Source organism: Erinaceus europaeus, chromosome 9, assembly GCF_950295315.1.
Source record: "Erinaceus europaeus chromosome 9, mEriEur2.1, whole genome shotgun sequence".
In the NCBI taxonomy this organism is placed as follows: domain Eukaryota; kingdom Metazoa; phylum Chordata; class Mammalia; order Eulipotyphla; family Erinaceidae; genus Erinaceus; species Erinaceus europaeus.
This window is the reverse complement of record NC_080170.1, coordinates 62,890,502-62,909,571: the sequence shown is the minus strand read 5'-3', so window position 1 is coordinate 62,909,571 and position 19,070 is coordinate 62,890,502. Positions and strand designations below refer to the sequence as shown.

At 46.0% G+C, this 19,070-nt stretch overlaps 1 protein-coding gene across 4 annotated transcripts in view; it reads right to left on the bottom strand.

The window, feature by feature from the left end:
- Positions 1-19,070, bottom strand: part of CYFIP2 (cytoplasmic FMR1 interacting protein 2) — a 126,247-nt gene that overhangs the window by 91,156 nt on the left and 16,021 nt on the right. For all 4 annotated transcript variants that reach the window (XM_007528626.3, XM_060198055.1, XM_060198057.1 and 1 more), the window contains exons 2-8: positions 13,626-13,765; positions 11,251-11,340; positions 8,561-8,638; positions 6,660-6,761; positions 4,911-5,092; positions 3,408-3,504; positions 1,751-1,879 (exon numbers count right to left, since the gene is read on the bottom strand). In XM_007528626.3, the coding sequence (XP_007528688.1) occupies positions 1,751-1,879; positions 3,408-3,504; positions 4,911-5,092; positions 6,660-6,761; positions 8,561-8,638; positions 11,251-11,340; positions 13,626-13,742 (795 nt within the window). In that variant the 5' untranslated portion in view covers positions 13,743-13,765. The remainder of the gene's footprint in view (positions 1-1,750; positions 1,880-3,407; positions 3,505-4,910; positions 5,093-6,659; positions 6,762-8,560; positions 8,639-11,250; positions 11,341-13,625; positions 13,766-19,070) is intronic.

Genomic DNA, 19,070 nt, shown 5'->3' with positions numbered 1-19,070 from the left:
ACCAAAGTACTGTTCAGCTCTGGCTTCTAGTGATGCGGGGGGATTGAACCTGGGACTTGGGAGCCTCAGGCATGAGATTCCATTTGTATAACCATTTATGCTATCTACCCCCAACCATCTATGTATTTTTCAAACTATGTTTTGAAATGTGACTTCAACAAAATGATACAATCCACCCATCCTTCATGATTATTATAAAGGCCACTGATGGACTGATATAATCTATACTATGGAGCCAGAAAAGAAAATAACTACCAGAAAGTTAGAAAATTAGAAGACATTTTTTCATTCAATATATACTATTTAGTTCTTTTCCTTTTAATTCTTTTTTTAAATATTTACTTATTCCCTTTTGTTGCCCTTGTTGTTTTATTGTTGTAGTTATTATTGTTGTTATTGATGTCATTGTTGTTGGATAGGACAGAGAGAAATAGAGAGAGGAGGGGAAGACAAAGAGGGGGAGAGAAAGATAGACACCTGCAGACCTGCTTCACCACCTGTGAAGGGGAGCCGAGGGCTTGAACCGGGATCCTTACATCAGTCCTTGTGCTTTGCACCACATGCGCTTAACCTGCTGTGCTATTGCCTGATTCCCTCTTTTAATTCTTTATTAGTTATTTAATTATCTCTTACAAAATAATAAGATTGCAGTTTACAGGGCTATAACTATACTCATCACTAAAGTTTTACCCCCACCCCCCATCAATGACAACCACCACAGTTAACATTTTTTTGATATGAGATAGGTTGGCAATTTCTTTTTTTTTGGCAAGTTAATGTGTTTCACAAGAGATGACAAGTGTTGGCCAGGATGTAGAGAAAAAGGAACTCTGTTACACCACTGATGGGAATGCAAATTGGTGAACCGCTTTGGAAAACAGTGTAGTGAGTTCTCAAACAAATAAGATGGAATTACCATATGATCCAGCGTATAATACCACTCCTAGGCATGTACCCCTCAAACATGAAAACACTAATCTGAAGGGATGAATGCATCCTTATGTTCATAGCAACACTACTGAAAATAGCCAAGGAGTGGATGTAACCTAAATGTCCATCAATTGATAAATGGTCTGGATATATTTTTACGTGTCCATGACACTCCCAGTTTTTCTTATTTCCAGGTGGCCTGTGAGTCTTTTCAAATTGTTACAAATCTAACGAGTGAAAAGAAAAAAAAGGAAGGAAAGAAGGAAGGAAGGAAGGAAGGAAGGAAGGAAGGAAGGAAGGAAGGAAGGAAGAAAAATGTTGGTCTGGGGTTGGGAAATGGTTTGTCTGATACAGTGCATGCCTTTACCATACATGAAGCTCTGAGTTCATTCCCTGGTGTCACATAACAACAACAAAAACCCCTCATCCTACAGGGCTGGCAAAATAGCTCACTTGGATATTGTGCTGCTTTGTCATACGCATGACTGCTACATGGAAGCTTTGGCACTCTGGTATTCATCCCTGTCTCTCTCTCTGACTCATTCTCTGTCTCTCATGTGTTTATTAGATAAGAGACAGAGAAAAACTGAGGTGCAAGATGGAGACAGAAGAAGAGACACCTGCAGCACTGCTTCACCACGGTGAATCCCCCCCCCCCACAGGTAAGGAGCAGTGTCTGGGGACTTGTGCCCCTAGTTCCTTGTGCATGGTAATCTGTGCACTCAATAGGTGTGCCACTGCCTGGCCCCTGTATCTGTTTCTAAGAGAGGCCTTGGTTGCGGTGGGCAGGTTGGCTTGGGGTTAATGGGTGTGCACGCACCTTGAGGAGCATGTGCTTCTCGCTGGGGGTCAGGTACATCTTGTTCTCATAGTAGTCCACACAGATGTTGACGATGTCAGCCAGCAGCTCCTCATACCCAGGGATCACCTCCAGCTGCTGGTGGAGACACTGCACAGGTGGCCCATGGTCAGTATCCTCCCTCTCCAAAGGCCACAAGTGACACCCAGGCCTGGCCACCACTCTCCCACCCCTGGATGGAGGGGAGCTTGGGTCCTGTCCTCAGAGCTTCTCCCTCTGCACTCTGGGCTGATCAGGTCCCAAGGGGATCCCCTCACCCCTTTAGGTAGAATTTTTTTCTGGAGACTGAGTTGGTAAGCAGCCCTGCTGGATAGAACTAGTTCAGCAACTATATGGACTCAGTTTGCAAGTGTGGTGGACTTAACAGGAGGGGGCAGAGCACGCAGACCTAAGGAGAAAAACTGGGCCAGCAGCACCTCCTCTTGGCAGTACAGAAACTCTCCCTCCTCCCCATCCTTATCCTTTCTCTTCAAAGGGATGAGCTGGGCCTCTGAGGTAGGTATAAGCTTCTCCTGTTGTTGGGAAGTGGAACAAGATTATTTGGAATAATCTGGAAGGTTTTTTTTATTATTAAATTTATTTATTAATGAGAGAGATGCAGGGGGGTGGAACACCAGAGCATAACTCTGGCACATGCAATGTTGGGGATTGAATTTAGGACCTTGTGCTTCAGAATCCAACACTTTATCCATTGTTCTACCTCCCTGGCCTCATGGCAGATCACTTTATTATTATTTTTTTTCATTTTACTTTTTTTTAGATAGAGACAGAGAGGTAGAGAGGCAGAACGAGAGCGAGAGTCAAAGAGACCACAGCACTAAATTTTCTTTCAATGCAGTAGGAGGTGGGCTGGAACCTGGGTCATGTACATGACAAATAGCACACTATCCAAGAGAGTGTGCGGTCCCCGCAGCTTATTTATTTTGTATTTCTGGGGAAACATTTTAGAACCTTCCTATGGTAAAAAAAAAAAAAAAAAGACAAAAAACCTGCTGAATCAGAGCAAAGTGATGCTTCCCAGACTCAGGGAGACCTGCATCTGGGGATTAGCACCTCTTCATCCCACAGAGGAGTACAGTGGAGTGGGTGGGGTGAGGCAGGGTGGGTGGGTGATAGAGAGAAATTCTTCAAGGGAAGGGTCCTTGAAGAGTGTTTCATGGCTTATCACAACAGCTTCTGGTGACACAGAGTCTGACCATAGACTAAAAGAAAATCCTATTTTATGGGTCCAGGTGGTGGCGCACCTGGTTGAGCGCACCTATTACAATGCGCAAGGTCCTGGGTTCAAGCCCCCGGTCCCCACCTATAGGGGGAAAGCTTTGAGAGTGGTAAGGCAGTGCTGCAGGTGTCTCTCTGTCTCTCTTCCTCTCTATCACCCCGTCCCTCTTGATTTCTGGCTGTCTCTATCCAATAAATAAAGATAATTAAAAAATTTTAAAAAAGAAAGAAAATCCTATTTTACAGAGGGAAAGCTGAGGCTTACATCCTGCTCAGGGAACTCAGAGTAGCTCAGTGGAAGTCCAGTGTCAGAACCTAGGTGTCAGCAGGGGAGGGGACATAGCTGAAGCAGGTGATCCTGCCTGACTTCCCCTGAACCCCCACTGAGCATGATCCCCACCTGGGTGATCCTGTTGTGGTTGGCCAGGAACATAGAGAGGTTCTGGGATTCCTGGATGGACTGGGGGTCCGCCATCTTCCTTAGGAACTGTGCCGCCCTGCAACATGGGGTGTGGGGAGGGGACTCAGCACGGTGATATGGCCTGACTCACTCTCTCAGGTCCCCAGTGAGAAGTCCCTCCCATCTCAGGTGACCTCCACAGATCAGGGGACAGTGGGCCCCAAGGTCACTCTGCTCAGAACTGGGAAGTCCTGTGTTTAGGGCACCTGGATGGAATTCAGAGACTAGAACTTATAGACAGATCCCAAGAGAAAACTCAAGGCAGCTTAGGGGGGCCAGGTGGTGGCATACCTGGCTGAACATACATGTTACCATGTACAAGAACTCAAGTTCAAGCCTTTGGCCCCCACCTGAATGGATCAAGTTTGTGAGTGATGAAGCAGGTCTGCAGGTGTCTCTCTCCCTTTCTACCCCCCTTCAATTTATCTACCTCTATCCAATAAATAAATTAATTAATAGACTGTGAGCTTCAGGCAGCAGTACCCCATCCACCAGGCAGAGCTGGGGACAGTGACACAGGCTCCTGGGGCCTGGGTGACTGCAGAGCATGGTCACAAGGCAGGGTTGCAGGGAGGGTTTTGGGTTTCACTGTGTATCCTCTTACTTTTAGTCAAACACCAAAATTTCTAAAAACAAAAGAGCTTCTCTAACCCAACAGGCCCCCAGAAGGGACTAGGATGTGGGCCTAGGTTCAGGGTGAATAATCTGTGAATAATCTCCCCACCCTCACACAACAGGAGCCTGGGGGCAGGAAGGAATCTTTAACCTGGGGTCTCCCAGCTCACTTAGGGACAAAGCTGTGAGGGTCCATCTGCCATTTCATTTCTTTGGCTCCCTTATGTCCCCACTCACACCCCAAATGGGGGGCACTATAATCATAGTGACAGAAACACCTTCTCAAAATCCACATCCACATAAATGGGTTCATTTGCACCCCAACCTCACAAGGCGTGGTGGCAATTGCTGCTGACTATTCTCCACTCTGTGTGTGTGTGGTGGTGGTGGTGGTGGGGCTACATGCTGATTTCTTGAGCTTCCTACTTCAGTCCTTTTTGTGAGTGGACACTGTTCCCCATAGCCTCAAAGGCAACTCCCTCTCCCCCATGCCCTGTGGGTGCCATTAGGGAGCTGGAGTAGCAGAAAGTCCCTGGAAATTGAGGGTGTAATTCCCTGGCATGTCAAGAACTTGCCCCCTGGGCACTGGGGAACTCTGTACAGGACAGGGTAGTTTGAACTAGCTGCTGAGACTGGAAGAACATGACATTTTGAGACAGGAAACCTGCAAAGGCCCAGTTCTCCAAAGGCCCAGCTCTGCACCCCCATCCTGCCCCCCATCTCCCCCCAAAAGACCCCACCCAAACAGATACAGGCCCCAGGAGCTTGTAGGAAGGGTTCCAGTGGGGAGGCTTCCCACTTGTAAGAGGGGGCCCAGGGGCATCTGACCTCTTGTAGGCTGAGTGGTCATTCTTGACACTGCACTTCATGTTCTTGAGCTCATCCAGGACAGCAAACATGTTGATGAACTTGCCCAGTGTCAGTAGGTAGGCCTCTGACACGAAGTCCTTCCTGCGTTCTGCATGACACAACCGTTTCACCTCACTGCAGAAGCGCTCGATGGCTTTGCGCTGTAGGTGGATAGGCAGAGAGGCTGAGGGTGACCATGGGGGACCAGGTACCCAGCACCCTGGATATTTAAAGAGAGGTGGCCTTGACACCCTGAATCCACAGCTGGTTTTTGGAGTGAGGCCTGGACTGTGCCATCCAGAGAGGCCTCTGCCCGGAAGCAGGAAGTCTGGCTCACTCTGGACCATAGAAGATAAGCCAGCATTGGGCACTGGCCAATAACGGAGATAGTGACAGAGGGTGGGAGAGATTCTGAAGTTGATTTAGACATACGGCGATAGTGATGATAAAGTTAACAGGCAGAGGTTTTGGGATGATAAGGAAGTTCTAAAACAGAGTGAGGTGATGGACATACACCGCTGACTATATGAGACTGTGCACTTTAAGTGGAGGAATTGAATGGTGTTTAAATTATGTCTTGATAAATCTGTTACCAAAACAAACAAAATATGACTAGGTGACAAAACAAAAAACAACATAACATAACAAACATAACATAACATAACATAACATAACATAACATAACATAACATAACATAACATAACATAACATAACATAACAGGCTACTGTGGTAGTCCAGAGTGAGACTGGGAAAAAAGGAGAGGCTGAGAGATAGAGAGGTACAGAGACAGAGAGTGAAAGAGACCACAGCAGCAAAGCTTTCTCCTACATAGTGGGGGCTGGGCTCGAACCTTGATCGTTTACAAGGCTATGAGTTATTTTGCCTGCCTTGGACCTGAAGGTTTTATTTTCTGTCATCTCCATGAATGCAGATAGTCACATGCCACTGATGGCCACTGTCCCAGACAGCATGGCTCTAGAGGTTTCCGGCTCCTCCTTTCTCTCAACACCTCTGGGCAGGAGACCCTTGGCTCTCAGCAGCACCTGGTCAGTTTCTGGATGTATTTTTGTCTGTGGACCCTGCATTTCCCTGAGAGTTTAGGTTCCCTGCAGGTGGTCCCAGTGTGTGACCAGTAGGAGGTAGGATGTGTTAAACTTTCCCTGAATCCAGGGCTCCACCTGGCTTTTTACAAACTCAACTTCTCTCACCACTTTCAACTTGAGGAGAAAAAGGGAGGCTTCACAAGCATGCTGTGAGAGGAGAGTGAGGAGAGACTGAATTTGTGCATCAGAAGCCAGAATTCCTACCCTAGGCTGTGTGTGCACTCCCCTCGTGGCACCCCAAGTCTTGCCTACAGAGGCAAGTCCACTTGGGAGGCTCAGCTCTTCTGAGGAGTGCATGGAAGGGCACTGAGAGCAGCCTGCCCCCCAACTTCAGCACCATGGACCCCAGTGTCCAGGCTGCATTGGCCTGGCCTCCAAAACCAGAGCAAACCCAGAGTCTCAGGCATACAGGTTCTTCACTCTACCAGTTGAGCTATCTCCCTAGCTGCTGAAAATTGTCTAGTGTTGTGAACCAATGGTAAATGGATAATTAAATTAAAAAAAAATCCTTTGTTAGATCAATAGCAAAGTGCAGTGTAGAGAAATAGCAGAGTGAAACATGGAGAAGCCTGGGGTCTCCTGGGGGTTCCCTGGAGTCCTGGGGGGGCCAGCCCCACTCTCACCTGGAAGTACATGAACTTCATGAGCTTGGTGACCTCAGGCTCCAGCACCTCCACTGTCTTCTCGTAAATCTCCACGCGGTTGGGCTGCTCGTTGCACTTCACCTGCGGGAAGGGGGTTCAGGGGCTCACTCTCAGGGTGAGAGTCTCAGTGACATGGGACAAGATGTACTGCTGTCTGCCCTCCAGATGTGGGCTGCAGGAAAGAGCAGGACCCCAGGGCATCCTCTCTTCTACTTTCTCTGATCCACCATCTGTCCACAAGTCTGTGCCTGGTGGGGGTCCCTCTCCACCCACTCCCCACTCCTCCCAGATTCTAAGCACAAGAAAAATGTCCCTTCTGCTGTCCACACTTGGGTCACTCCAGACTGGCATGAGATGCACAATCACAGCCAGGAACAAGGCTCAACTGCTATAGCATCGGGGCTGCATGCCTGATGTTTCAGGTTCGATCCCCGGCATTGCATGGATCAGAGAAAGTGGTGCTTTGGCTTCTGTGTGTGTTTCATGTAAAATTTTCTCTCACACACATGCAATAAATGAAACATTAGAAAGGGGGGCAGGTGGTGGCACATCTAGTAGAGTGCTAGAGTGCTGATGTTATAATGTATAAGGACCTGGTTGAAGCCCTTGCTACCCATCTGCAGGGGAAGCTTCACAAGTCATGAAGCAGTGTTGCAGGTCTCTCCCTCCCTCCTGGTCCCTATCTCCTCCCCCCATATCTCTCTGCCTCTATCCAAAATAAAATAAAATAAAATAAAATAAAAAATAAAGTAAAAGTTTTTAAAAAAAATTTAAAAAGGGGGCCAGGTGTTGGCATACCTGGTTGAGCACATGCGTTACAATGTACAGGGTGAAAGCTTTGCAAGTGGTGAAGCAGTGCTGCAGGTGTCTTTCTGTCTCTCTCCCTCTCTATCTCCTCCTTCCCTTCCAATTTCTGGCTTTCTTTACCTAATAAATAAATAAATATAATTAAAAAATAAAAAGTAATAAAAAAGTATAAAATGAAATGATTTCCCTGCCTGGTGGCTTCTACCTATGGGAACCAGAAGAAAGATATCCCTGTAACATGTCCATGAACACCTGCTGGCAGGTGAACCAGCTCTGATGAGTGACTCAGAGACAGCACTGGGAGAGTCTTCAAATTGATGTCTAACTACTGATTGCTAAAACTGGGATCACAAGCTAAACACCCACCAGTCCCAGAGGAGGACATAGTCATGGTAGAATACTGTAGAGTCATCTGTCAATATGAAAAAAAAACATAATAAATATTTACAGGGTCTGGGAAGTGGTGCACCCAATTAAGCGCACATATCAGCAAGCACAAGGACCAAGGTTCGCGCCCCTGCTTCACACCTGCAGTGGGTCTACTTCACAAGTGCTGAAACAGTTCTATAGGTGTCTTTCTTTCCCCCTCTTTCTCCCCTTCTCTTCTCAATTTCTCTCTATCCTATCTAATAAAAATAGAAAGAAAAAAAAGAAGGAAAAAATAGCTACTGGGAGCAGTGGATACACTATGCCAGTGCCGAACCCCAGCAATAACCTTGGTGGCAAAAAAAAAAAAGATTTACATGGGGTGGGGAAGCAAGTGGCAGGACAGCACAAATAAAAAGCAACACACAACTGTGACTGTAAGCTCCCAAATAATGTTATGGCTTAATGGGCAAAATCCAGGTGAACACACAGCTGTGTCCTTGTGGTTATGATCTGAGCGGAGGGAGAGACGGCTTGCTTTTTATTTCACATCTTGATGCAATGGTTTAGTGGTGTACAGTCTGCACACACTGCATTAGGAAAAATGTGGAACTTCCCTCTGGCATAGGAGGGCTTGTCCTACTCTTTCCTGCCATAGGGGTATGTTTAGCTCTCAGGATAGGTGTGGGTTGGTCAGGCAGCCTCACCTGGGGGATGGCCCGGGAGCAGCTGCGCCAAGTGTAGAGCATGACGGCATATTCATGCCCTTCCTCCAACATCTCATTCTGAAAAGCAAAACCTGCTCAGCAGTCTTCATCCTCAACACCTCCCCGAACTCCCCCCCCCCCCAGAGTGATCTGAGTCCAGCATCTTCAGAACCACCAGGAGTGGGGAAGGGATGGGGGGGACCAGACTGGAACATGGGGAATCTGAGCCTCTCTTTGGACCTGCGGGATAGGTGTCTGTGTCTCCATCAAGGCAGACAGCAAGGTGGAGAAGCACTGTCTGATGGTTCTAATCAGATACCTCAGGGCTCTCCCACCAGGCTCACTCCTCATACAGACTGAGGGGCCACCTTAGAAAGGAGAAAAGCTACAGAATGCCAGTTCAGACCTACAGGGATGCAGAAGTTACACAGGCTGAATATGGACCCCAGATCAAATTGATGGGGTTTACAGTTAACAATATTTATATACTTTTTCCATATTTGGGAGCTACTCTCTTCCTTGATCCAGCCTTCTAGTCCTTTTTCCAACTATGACATCAACTCCCCAGGCAATAACTTAGGTCACCTACATATTAGATGTCAAGCACAGACAAAAACTAGTAGGGTCATACCTAAAATATGGAATATACCTAAAATAGACCTACTAGCTTTTTTTTTTTTAAATGGAGACCCCAAATCTTCATCTGCAATATTCTTGTCTTTAGGCTCATAATTAGTCAACAATTTGTTCTGCTTTATATCTTAACTCTTTTTTAGCCACTGAGTTCCAGACACTATCATGATGCCAACCTGACTTCGCTAGGCAGATGACCCCACCAATGTCCTGGAGCCCCATCTCCCAAGATCCCTACCCCACTAGGGAAAGAGAGAAACAGGCTGGGAGTATGGACCGACCTGTCAAAGCCCATCTTCATCAGGGAAGCAGTTACAGAAGATAGATCTCCCACCTTCTGCACCCCATCATGATCCTGGGTCCATACTCCCAAAGGGATAAGGAATAGGAAAGCTATCAAGGGAGGGGACTGGATATGAAGTTCTGGTGGTGGCAGTTGTGTGGAACTGTACTCCTCTTATCCTATGGTTTTGTCAATATTTCCATTTTATAAATAAAAATTAAAAAAAAGAAAAGAGGCCAGTCCATTTGTACCAACAGCAAGAGGTATCTCTGAGATACTGTCAGCAAGAAAACAAGAAGGGAGCAAAACAGTGTGGGCAGCAGATAGGTCAGAGACCCAAACAAAGTGACAATGATCAAAGTCTATGGATGCGTACTGAAAGGTATTTTCGTTGCATAATCACCAAGTTATAGAGAGGAAAGTCTCTTTGATGCTGCACAAACAGGAACTTTCCTGAGACCAGATGATGATGGCAGTGCACCCAGTAGAACACACATATTACAGTGCATAAGGACATGGGTTCAAGCCCCTAGTCCCCATCTGCAGGAGGAAAGTTTCACAAGTGGTGAAGCAGTGCTGCTATTCTCTCTCTCTTTCTCTCTTGCCCTCTCTATCTCCATCCAAAAATAAATAAAATAAAATAAACAGGGGCTTTCCCCTTTCATATCATAGAATATGATAACTTTTTCACTTTTGTTCTATTACTTTATTTTTTAATTGTCACCAGGGCTATTGTTGGAGCTCAGTGTCTGCACAATAATCCACCACTCCTGGCAGCATTTATTCATAGCTCTCTCTCTCACAGAGATAAGAGAAACCAAGAGGGATGAAGGAGAGAAGGAGAATGAAAGAGAAACCAGCAGGTGGGAACCGGGGGCCTGAATCCAGGTTCTTGCACATGGAAACATGTGTGTTCTATTGGGGATGTCACCTCACCACCAGGCCCCAGCCTCTGCACTTGTATAAGAGCCCATGTTATCACTGAATAAGTAGCAACATGAATAAGACCAACTGTTAAAAATAATCTAGAGCAGATGGCAAAACCAGCCAGAGCATGGGGTGTGAATCAGAATGGTGCAGGGATGATTCATGGTGCTGAGTTGTGCCAGTGCCACTGTGCCACCCTTTAGCCCTCAACTCAGGAGCTGAGCTCAAATCCCACATCATCACTTCATAGCACTGTGGTCCTCAGTAAGCCACTTAAGCCAGTGCTCTCCACTTAGTGACCTAGTAAATGCTGATGGCAGTGATCGTAGCAACCTAAGGGGATCTGATGAGCACTAAACAGAACTTTTTCACCCCCCCCCCCATGTCCTCTCTCCAGTTCTCTGCAGCACAGTTACACAAGCTCTACTGACTAGAAGGGCAGGGAATAGTAAGGCAGGTTCCAGAATATAATTGATACAGTCAGGTTCACTGAGATCCGGGCAGCCTATGAATGTGGAATCTGACCTTCTCCTAATGTGAGACACTGATCCATCAGGTGTCACTCCAATCAGGCCACCAGCCCCTTGAATCCACTCCAAAGATGCCCACCCACCCCCACTGGAGAAACCCTTTGCTTTACTCAAGAGACTAAAGGACACATCAGGATCTGATTGCTAGTTAATCCCAAATCTACAGACACTGAAGGATGGTGGGGACTTGGTAATGCCCCAAGGACAGTAGGAGGATTGCAAAACAGGAAGATGGGGGACAGCATGCTCCAGAGTGCTGGAGGGATGTGGCAGGCAGGTCTAACTGTAGCAGGGTTTCTGGGGGCCTGGAGACTTACCATGCTGGAGTGGACGGTGGCTTGTTCAATGTACCTGGCAATGCCTGTGACAAATGCATTCCTATCCTCGAAGTTGGTGTCAAAGTTAGCCTGCAGGATGGAAAGCAGAGGCTTGCTGGTTGTTGGCAAATAAGAGGCCCAAAGTGGCTGTCTAGACACCAGGGCTTCTCTGTGGAAATCTCTCTCATCGCCTCTCATCTCCCCAGAGACCTTGCTCTGAACCATGCTAGGCCCAATGTAGGAAACAGGGAAGCCCATCCAGCCGAGCCTTGGGCTAAATGCTACAATGAGGCATCTGGAAATGGTTGCCCAAAGTTAAGAGGTGCATTCATGGCTTTCAGCAGGTGCACAAATCCTCACTGAGGGTGAAAGGACCTAGGTCAGGATTACCACTGAAGCCATCTAGTGATAGGAGAAAGAAAAAAAAAAACTGGAAATCTTAATGTCCATTAACAGCTGGCAAAATAAATCAGAGTCGATTCACATGATGGACTTAAGAGAGCTACTCAGTACGGACTGGCGAAATAGCTCACTAGGATCATGTGCTGCTTTGTCATGTTCATAATCCAGGTTTGAGAGACATCCCCACCACACTGGAGGAAGCTTTGATGCCGTGGTCTTCTTCACACTCTGCCCCTCTATCTTTAGCTTTAGAAAAAAAATTATTTATATGGTGGATAAAAATACTGTGGCAGTACTGTAGTACTGTCAGGGGTTATATGTCCTTAATATATATTAAGTTAAAAAAATCAGATCACAAGGGGGTTGGGAGAGGGTTGGGGAGCCAGTACATGATGGTAGAGGAGGACTTAAGCTGGTGGTGGGACTGGTGTGCAAGACACCTATCAGGGGAAGGTAAGAAATGGTACTCTTGTGACTCTAGAGGTGATGCAGTGGATAGAGTATTGGACTCTCACACATGGGGTCCAAGTTTGATCCTAGCATCATATGTGTCAGAGTGATGCGCTCTCTCTCTCATAATGACAGTTTTCAAAATTATAAAAAAGAAATTGTGCTCATGTGTGACAAATATTTTGTAAATCATTATTTACCCCAAGTAAAGTGATTAAGGGAAAAAAGCCCAACAAATCAGATGTGTGTGTGTATGCTGTGATTTTCTTTTCCTAAACACACACAGAGCAGTATGATACTCTTTTGGTAAATATGTCCATATATATACTATTACCTGTAATGGGTGAGTGTGTATATATGTTGTATGATTTCCTTTCTCTCTCTCTCTCTCTCTCTCTCTCTCTCTCTCTCACACACACACACACACACACACACACACACACACACACACACACACACTTAAAATATTACATGTAAAAGGTGAGAGCCTATGTGCATAGTTCCAGGGAAATTTTTACCTATTATACTTTCCTGTACTGCTTATAATAAAATTGTTATGGACAATTTTATTTAAATTGAAAAATTTGGGTTAAAAAATGTGAATAAGCCACATCTTCGAGTTGAGCCTTCAGGCATGTGCTGGAGAAATCTCACCACTGAGTGCACATAAAAAGACATGACGTATTTATTTCTAACTTCACTTGGCTGCCTGGGAACTGCACAAATGGCAGATCCAGCACAACATTACAAATGAAGATATTCTCTCAGGCTGGGCTCACTGTCCTCACTTGAAGACAAGTGTGTGTGTGTGTGTGTGGTGTTCCCTTCCCTTTCAGCCTTAGGGGATCTGGGATTCCAGTTCCCCAGTGTAGTTGCTCACCAGCTCTCTGACAAAAGTAAACAAGTGTGACCAAGTCCCCTAAACCATTCACTACTGCAGGGGATTTTGAGCTGGTCACACACATGAAGGAAAAAGCAATTACCAGGTAGCAGGCTCCAGGGGTTCTAAAGTGCAATCCTTTATTTTTTATTTTATTTTTTATTTCCAACAGGGTTGTCACTGGGACTTGGTGCCTGAACAACAAATCCACTACTCCTAGCAGCCATTTTTTCCCCTTTTATTTGGTAGGACAGAGAGAAACTGGAGGGGGTGGGGGCAGAGAAAGAGACACTTGCAGTACTGCTTCACCACTCATGAAGCTTTCTCCCTGCAGGTGGGGACCAGGGGCTTGAACCAGTACAGTAATGTGTTTGTTCAACTGGGTATGACACTACCCGGGCCCCCTAAGCCTCAATCTTAAATGCAGAGCCTTGGTTGGTGTGGCTGCAGGGATAGCACTGGCTCCCTCTATCAACAAGCCTTCCCTGGAAGAGACCACGGTGACTAGCTCATCTGTCAGCTACAGGGTGCAGCTCTGCCAGGGAACAGGGACTTCATTAGCACATGACCTCCAACCTCCAAGGGCTCTACCACTTTCCAAGCCCCCTACTCCCATCTTGGGGTGACCAAGCTGGAAAGCTACCTGGTACATGATGGAGGAAGGTGGTGGCTCGATGCATGGCTGCTGGTCAGGCAGGGGCAGCTCCTCCAGCAGATCCACATTGGACAGGGCATCTTCCAGAGTCACGTGGGTGGTCATGGTTGTGGTGCTTGGGACTCACACTGGTGGGGGAGAGAAGACAAGTTCACATACACACTCTCTCTCCTTTTTCAACTTTTTAAATTAAAAAATTAATTTATTTACATACTGGATAGAAACAGAGAGAAATTTTGAGGAGGAGAGAGAACTAGAGAGGGAGAGAGACAGAGAGACACCTGCAGACCTGCTTCACCACTTGTGAAGTTCACACACTTTCTGAGGAAAATCCAGGGGGTGCACCTATACACAGGGCCCTGCCTCAGGTCTGCATGCCTTTATTATTTTGATTTTTATTGCCACCAGGTTTATCAGTGGGGAGTAGTGCCTGCACGATGAACCCACAACTTCCTCATACATGTTTTCATTTTTTTTTCCTTTTTAAAAAAATTGGATAGGACAGAGAGATATTGAGAAGGGAGGGGAAGATATAGAGGGAAGAAGAGACTCCTGCATCACTCAAGAAGCACCTTCCTCATACGTGGGGGCTAAGGATTTGAACCCAAGTCCTTGTACACGGTAATGTCTGTGTTCTTTTTTTTGCCTCCAGTGTTATTGCTGGGGCTCAGTGCCTGCACCATGAATCCACTGCTCCTGGAGGCCATTTTTCCCCCTTTTGTTGCCCTTGTTGTTGTAGCCTTGTGTTACTATTGTTATTGTTGATGTCGTTCGTTGTTAGATAGGACTGAGAGAAATGGAGAGAGGAAGGGAAGACAGAGGGGGAGAGAAAGACAGACCTGCTGACCTGCTTTACCACCTGTGAAGTGACTCCCTTGCAGGTGGGCAGCTGGGGGCTTGAACCGGGATCCTTACCCCGGTCCTTGAGCTTTGCACCGCTGTGCTACCGCCTGACCCCCAGTAATGTGTGTGTTCTACCAGCTGTACCAGTGGCTAGCCTCCCTGCCCCTTTTACTCATTTCTTTTTTTTTTTTTAATTTTTATTTTTTATTAAAGAAAGGATTAATTAACAAAACCATAGGGTAGGAGGGGTACAACTCCACACAATTCCCACCGCCCAATCTCCATATCCCACCCCCTCCCCCGATAGCTTTCCCATTCTCTATCCCTCTGGGAGCATGGACCCAGGGTCATTGAGGGTTGCAGAAGGTAGAAGGTCTGGCTTCTGTAATTGCTTCCTCGCTGAACATGGGCGTTGACTGGTCGGTCCATACTCCCAGTCTGCCTCTCTCTTTCCCTAGTAGGATGGGTCTCTGGGGAAGCTGAGCTCCAGGACACATTGGTGGTGTCTTCAATCCAGGGAAGTCTGGCCGGCATCCTGATGACACCTGGAACCTGGTGACTGAAAAGAGAGTTAACATACAAAGCCAAACAAATTGTTGAGCAATCATGGACCCAAAGCTTGGAAAAGTGGAGAGGAAGTATTAGGGACTCATTTCTATAGCAGACCAGTCAGCCCATAGCAGACCAGTCAGCCTTCCACAACTGCACAGTATGGAGACCTGGGACCATGAGAACCCAGAGTATCAGCAAAAAGCAGAGCCCAGGTTTGAAAAGGGAGTAGAGATGAATTAGCAGTTCCCATGCCAGCGGATTTAACTGTATTTGTAAAGATGGCAAAGCCACTGTCCTCCCTGGGCTGGCCATGTTTGGGAAACCACATGGCAGATCATCTTGAAAGGGATGTTTCCATACTGGGAGGCTGAACAGGACAGTGGCCTAGTGAGGACTCTGCCAGGCAAGGAGGCTGAGGAGGAGCCCAAGAACACAGTTAATCGATATTTTAAGAACTTAGCACCCAGCAAGCACAATGCTCATTTTCTCTCCAAGCATCTATGAAATGTTGGTTCAAAATGGATGATGATATCGGTCTGGTCACTAGGCAATAAGATGAGAAATCAATCATTCAAATCATAGCAAGTTCCCTACCCCTTGCCACCATGAACCTATAAAAATTTCCAAGTTCACATTTCAAGTTTATCTATAGCTATAGAGGAGTCAAACTAGAATGGAGCAAAGGGTTTGGTTTGCACATGTATGATTTCACTACCCTAGACCATTGTTTTAAGACAGAGACAGAGGGGAGAGGCACAAGGCTTCTTCTGGTGCCACAGCTCCTCCCATGTGGTGCCTGGGCTCAAATCTGGACCATGTCCATGGTGAGGCATGCAGGTTCACTACTAAGTTAGCTATCTTTCCTGCACTGAACAATTATCTTTTTAATTTTTTTTAACAATTATCTGAAATATACTTAGGGGGAGGTAAGAAAGCATAATTAAGGGGCTGGGGGTGGCACACTTGGTTAAGTAGACATAATACAGTATGCAAGGTCCAGGGTTCAAGCCCTCAGTTGCCGCCTGCAAAGGGAAAACTTCACAAACAGTATCGAAGTGCAAGTGGGTGTCTCTCTTTCTCTCTCAATCTCTACCTTTGCCTACTCTCTTGATTTATCTTTGTCTCTATCCAATTAATAATAATAATAATAGTTATTATTATTATTAAACAGAATTCAATGAACCTCATTTCCCACTCACAAATAACAGAATAAAAGATAAGGCAAAGAAATGAGAGGGGAAAGGTTGAGAATCAAACCACAGACAAAACAAACAAATGCAAAGCATAGTAGATTAGAGGAATAACCTTATAAAGACAGAGTTTTATAACAAATCACAAGAAGCCAATGTTTTGGCACACATGCATGAGAAGGAAACAGAAGGCCCACTGTTAAGTCAGAGAATCTCCTTCCCACCCCTAAAGCCCAGAAGGGAGGCTGAGTGTTGGGGCTTGAGGTAACAGAGACTGTGCCTCACAAGGAGAAGTGGCACTCAAGGCCAGAAGACAGGAGGTACTGGGACCAGGACCTTAGGAAGGGTGGAAGCTATAGAGAGTGCCTGGAGGTGGCAGACTGACCGAGACCCACCTGTGTCATTCAGGCTTGGGGCTGGAAGGGCAGACCAGGGCTGAGCCGTAGCTGCCCTTCATACTTGGCTGAGTGTTCAGGCACACCTTCCTGCCCTGTGCTCTGGTGACAGGAAGCCAGGGGACAAGGGGAGGGAGTGACTCAGAAGTGACTTCCCCTTTGCAGCTGCTTGGTCTCTGTTGGTTTCAGCCCTACTCCACACCTATACTTCCTCCTTTTTCACCCCCAAGTTCTAAGGGTGGCATTTCACTGCACAGCAAAGTCTCTTGCCATTCAGTGAGGGGGGGGCGAGGGAGGTTGCTTTATTTCTTATGAAAAATCCATTAACAGAATAGGAAAATGATTTTATAGAGTCTAATGATGTACAGTCTCCAAAATCCTGATAATCCTCCTCACTAATTCTAACAACAAAACAGGAGTAATGGTGACACAGCTGGCATTTCTTTAGCCTTTGCTGTGGCAGGAGATTTTGAACCAGCAGGAGGAGTTGATCTAGGAATTGATTCCAAAAGAATGGGGGCTAGTGGGGGTGCCTGACATGAACTGGCAAATGTAAACACCAAGAACTCAATTGATTTTAATCAACTTCAACCCTATCAGGGCACGTACTGTGGGGATTTCTGTTTGACAGAGAGGCAGCCAGAAGCTCAGGACTGAATTCCACAGGGGCCAGTGCTAGGGAGGGGGAACAGAGGTTTGTCCTGCTCCAAATTCTGTTCTTCTCTTCCCAAGTGCTCAGACCCACACTGCAAGGAAGAGGGCTGTCTCACCCAACACCCCACCCCCATCAAATAATAGCTATGGAATATTCAGGGAATTATTCAGTGCCCTTCCCCACCCACCAAGGAGTTTCACCATTTTTTTTTAATATGGCTTCCTCTCTCCAGGAAGACACAGAGGGAGGGAGGGAAAGATGCCACAGCTTACTCCAGTGTGTTAAAGGCAGGATTTGAAGTGGGTCATACATACATAAAGCAGACACCCTCCCAGGTAAGCTATCTCACCCACCATTCTCACAAACTTCTGTCAGCATCTTAGTTTGGACCAGTGAGACCACTTCTAGGAATCTAGCCCATAGACAGGCAGATTAAAAAAAAAAAAGCAGAAAGGCTCATACCCAAGGCCAGGATAGGTGTGTTCAGAGTATCATCATCATCTCAAGAGATGGTTGATGTTTTATGTTGGAATGCACCATGAGGTGAAAGGAATTAATTATTATGAAGTGCTCTAATTTTATTGTTTTTGATATTAGTCAGAGCTGGCGTTTCAGACATGAGAGAAAGGTGATATAGTCAAGTAAAGACTGAATAGTCCAAATTCAGTGTCTCTTAAACATTTAATGGTCCTGTATATGAATATGAGGTATCAGCAGGAATTCATAAATGCTAGTTATTATGGTGGTGGGTATGTATGTCTAAGTATTTATTTCCTAGTGGCTCACTGGAAAAATCAAGAAATCACTGGTCAATCTATGTATGTCGGGCACTTTTAGTGTCCAGACTAGTTTACAAATATTACAACTGACTGCAAATATCCATGTCCCTGGGGCAGAGTGGTAGTGCACTGGGTAGGGCTCACTCATTGCAATGTGTGAGGAACTAGGTTCAAGCCCCCTGGTTTCCATCTATAGGGGGGAAAGTTTCATGAGTGGTAGATCAATCCCTCAGGTGCCTCTCCTCTGTTTTATCTCTGTCTCTATTTCTATCTCTATCAGGAAAAAGAAAGTTAAAAAAAAAGGCAACTAGGAGCAGTGGAATCATCATAGTGTAGGCACTAAGCCCCAGTGATAACCACAGTGACAATAGATAAATAAATAAGTAAATCAGTGTTTCCTGTAGAAATAGCTGAATTCAAGTCTGAGACAGATGCCTTATAAGAAAGGCCTAGAAAGAACTGGTGAAATAACTCACTGCTTTGTCATGTGTGTGACCAATGTTTGTGCCCAGCCCCCACAGCACTGAAGAAAGCTTTGATACTGTGGTCTCTTTCACTCTTTCTATTAAGAGGAGAAGGAATAGGAGGGGATAGAAGGGTGAGGGGTCCTGTGAGGAGGGGAAAGAAGGTGATTGGATGGGAGGGAGACTAGAACAGCTTGTTCAACAGACAGTAAGCACCCTGTCTGTTATGACCCGGAGGTGCTTCTACTAGACATAGAAATAAGTGAGTCTCACTTAGCATAACTCAGTGAACTTGAAACAGTAGCCTATAGTACATTTGAATCCATGAGATCACAGGACTCTTATTACAGGCTTGTTTTGCATCACTTCATTATTGAGGAGTAAAGCGACCTCTAGGATGAAAAGCAGTAAATAAATGGAAATGGTGAACATTCAATTTCCTTTCCTACAAACTGTAAGTTTGGATAACCAAGCAGTGAAAGAGAGGGGTGCTTTTCTTTATAAATGCATTTATTTTCCTTTTGAAAATATTGACAGAATTAACACATATATTTT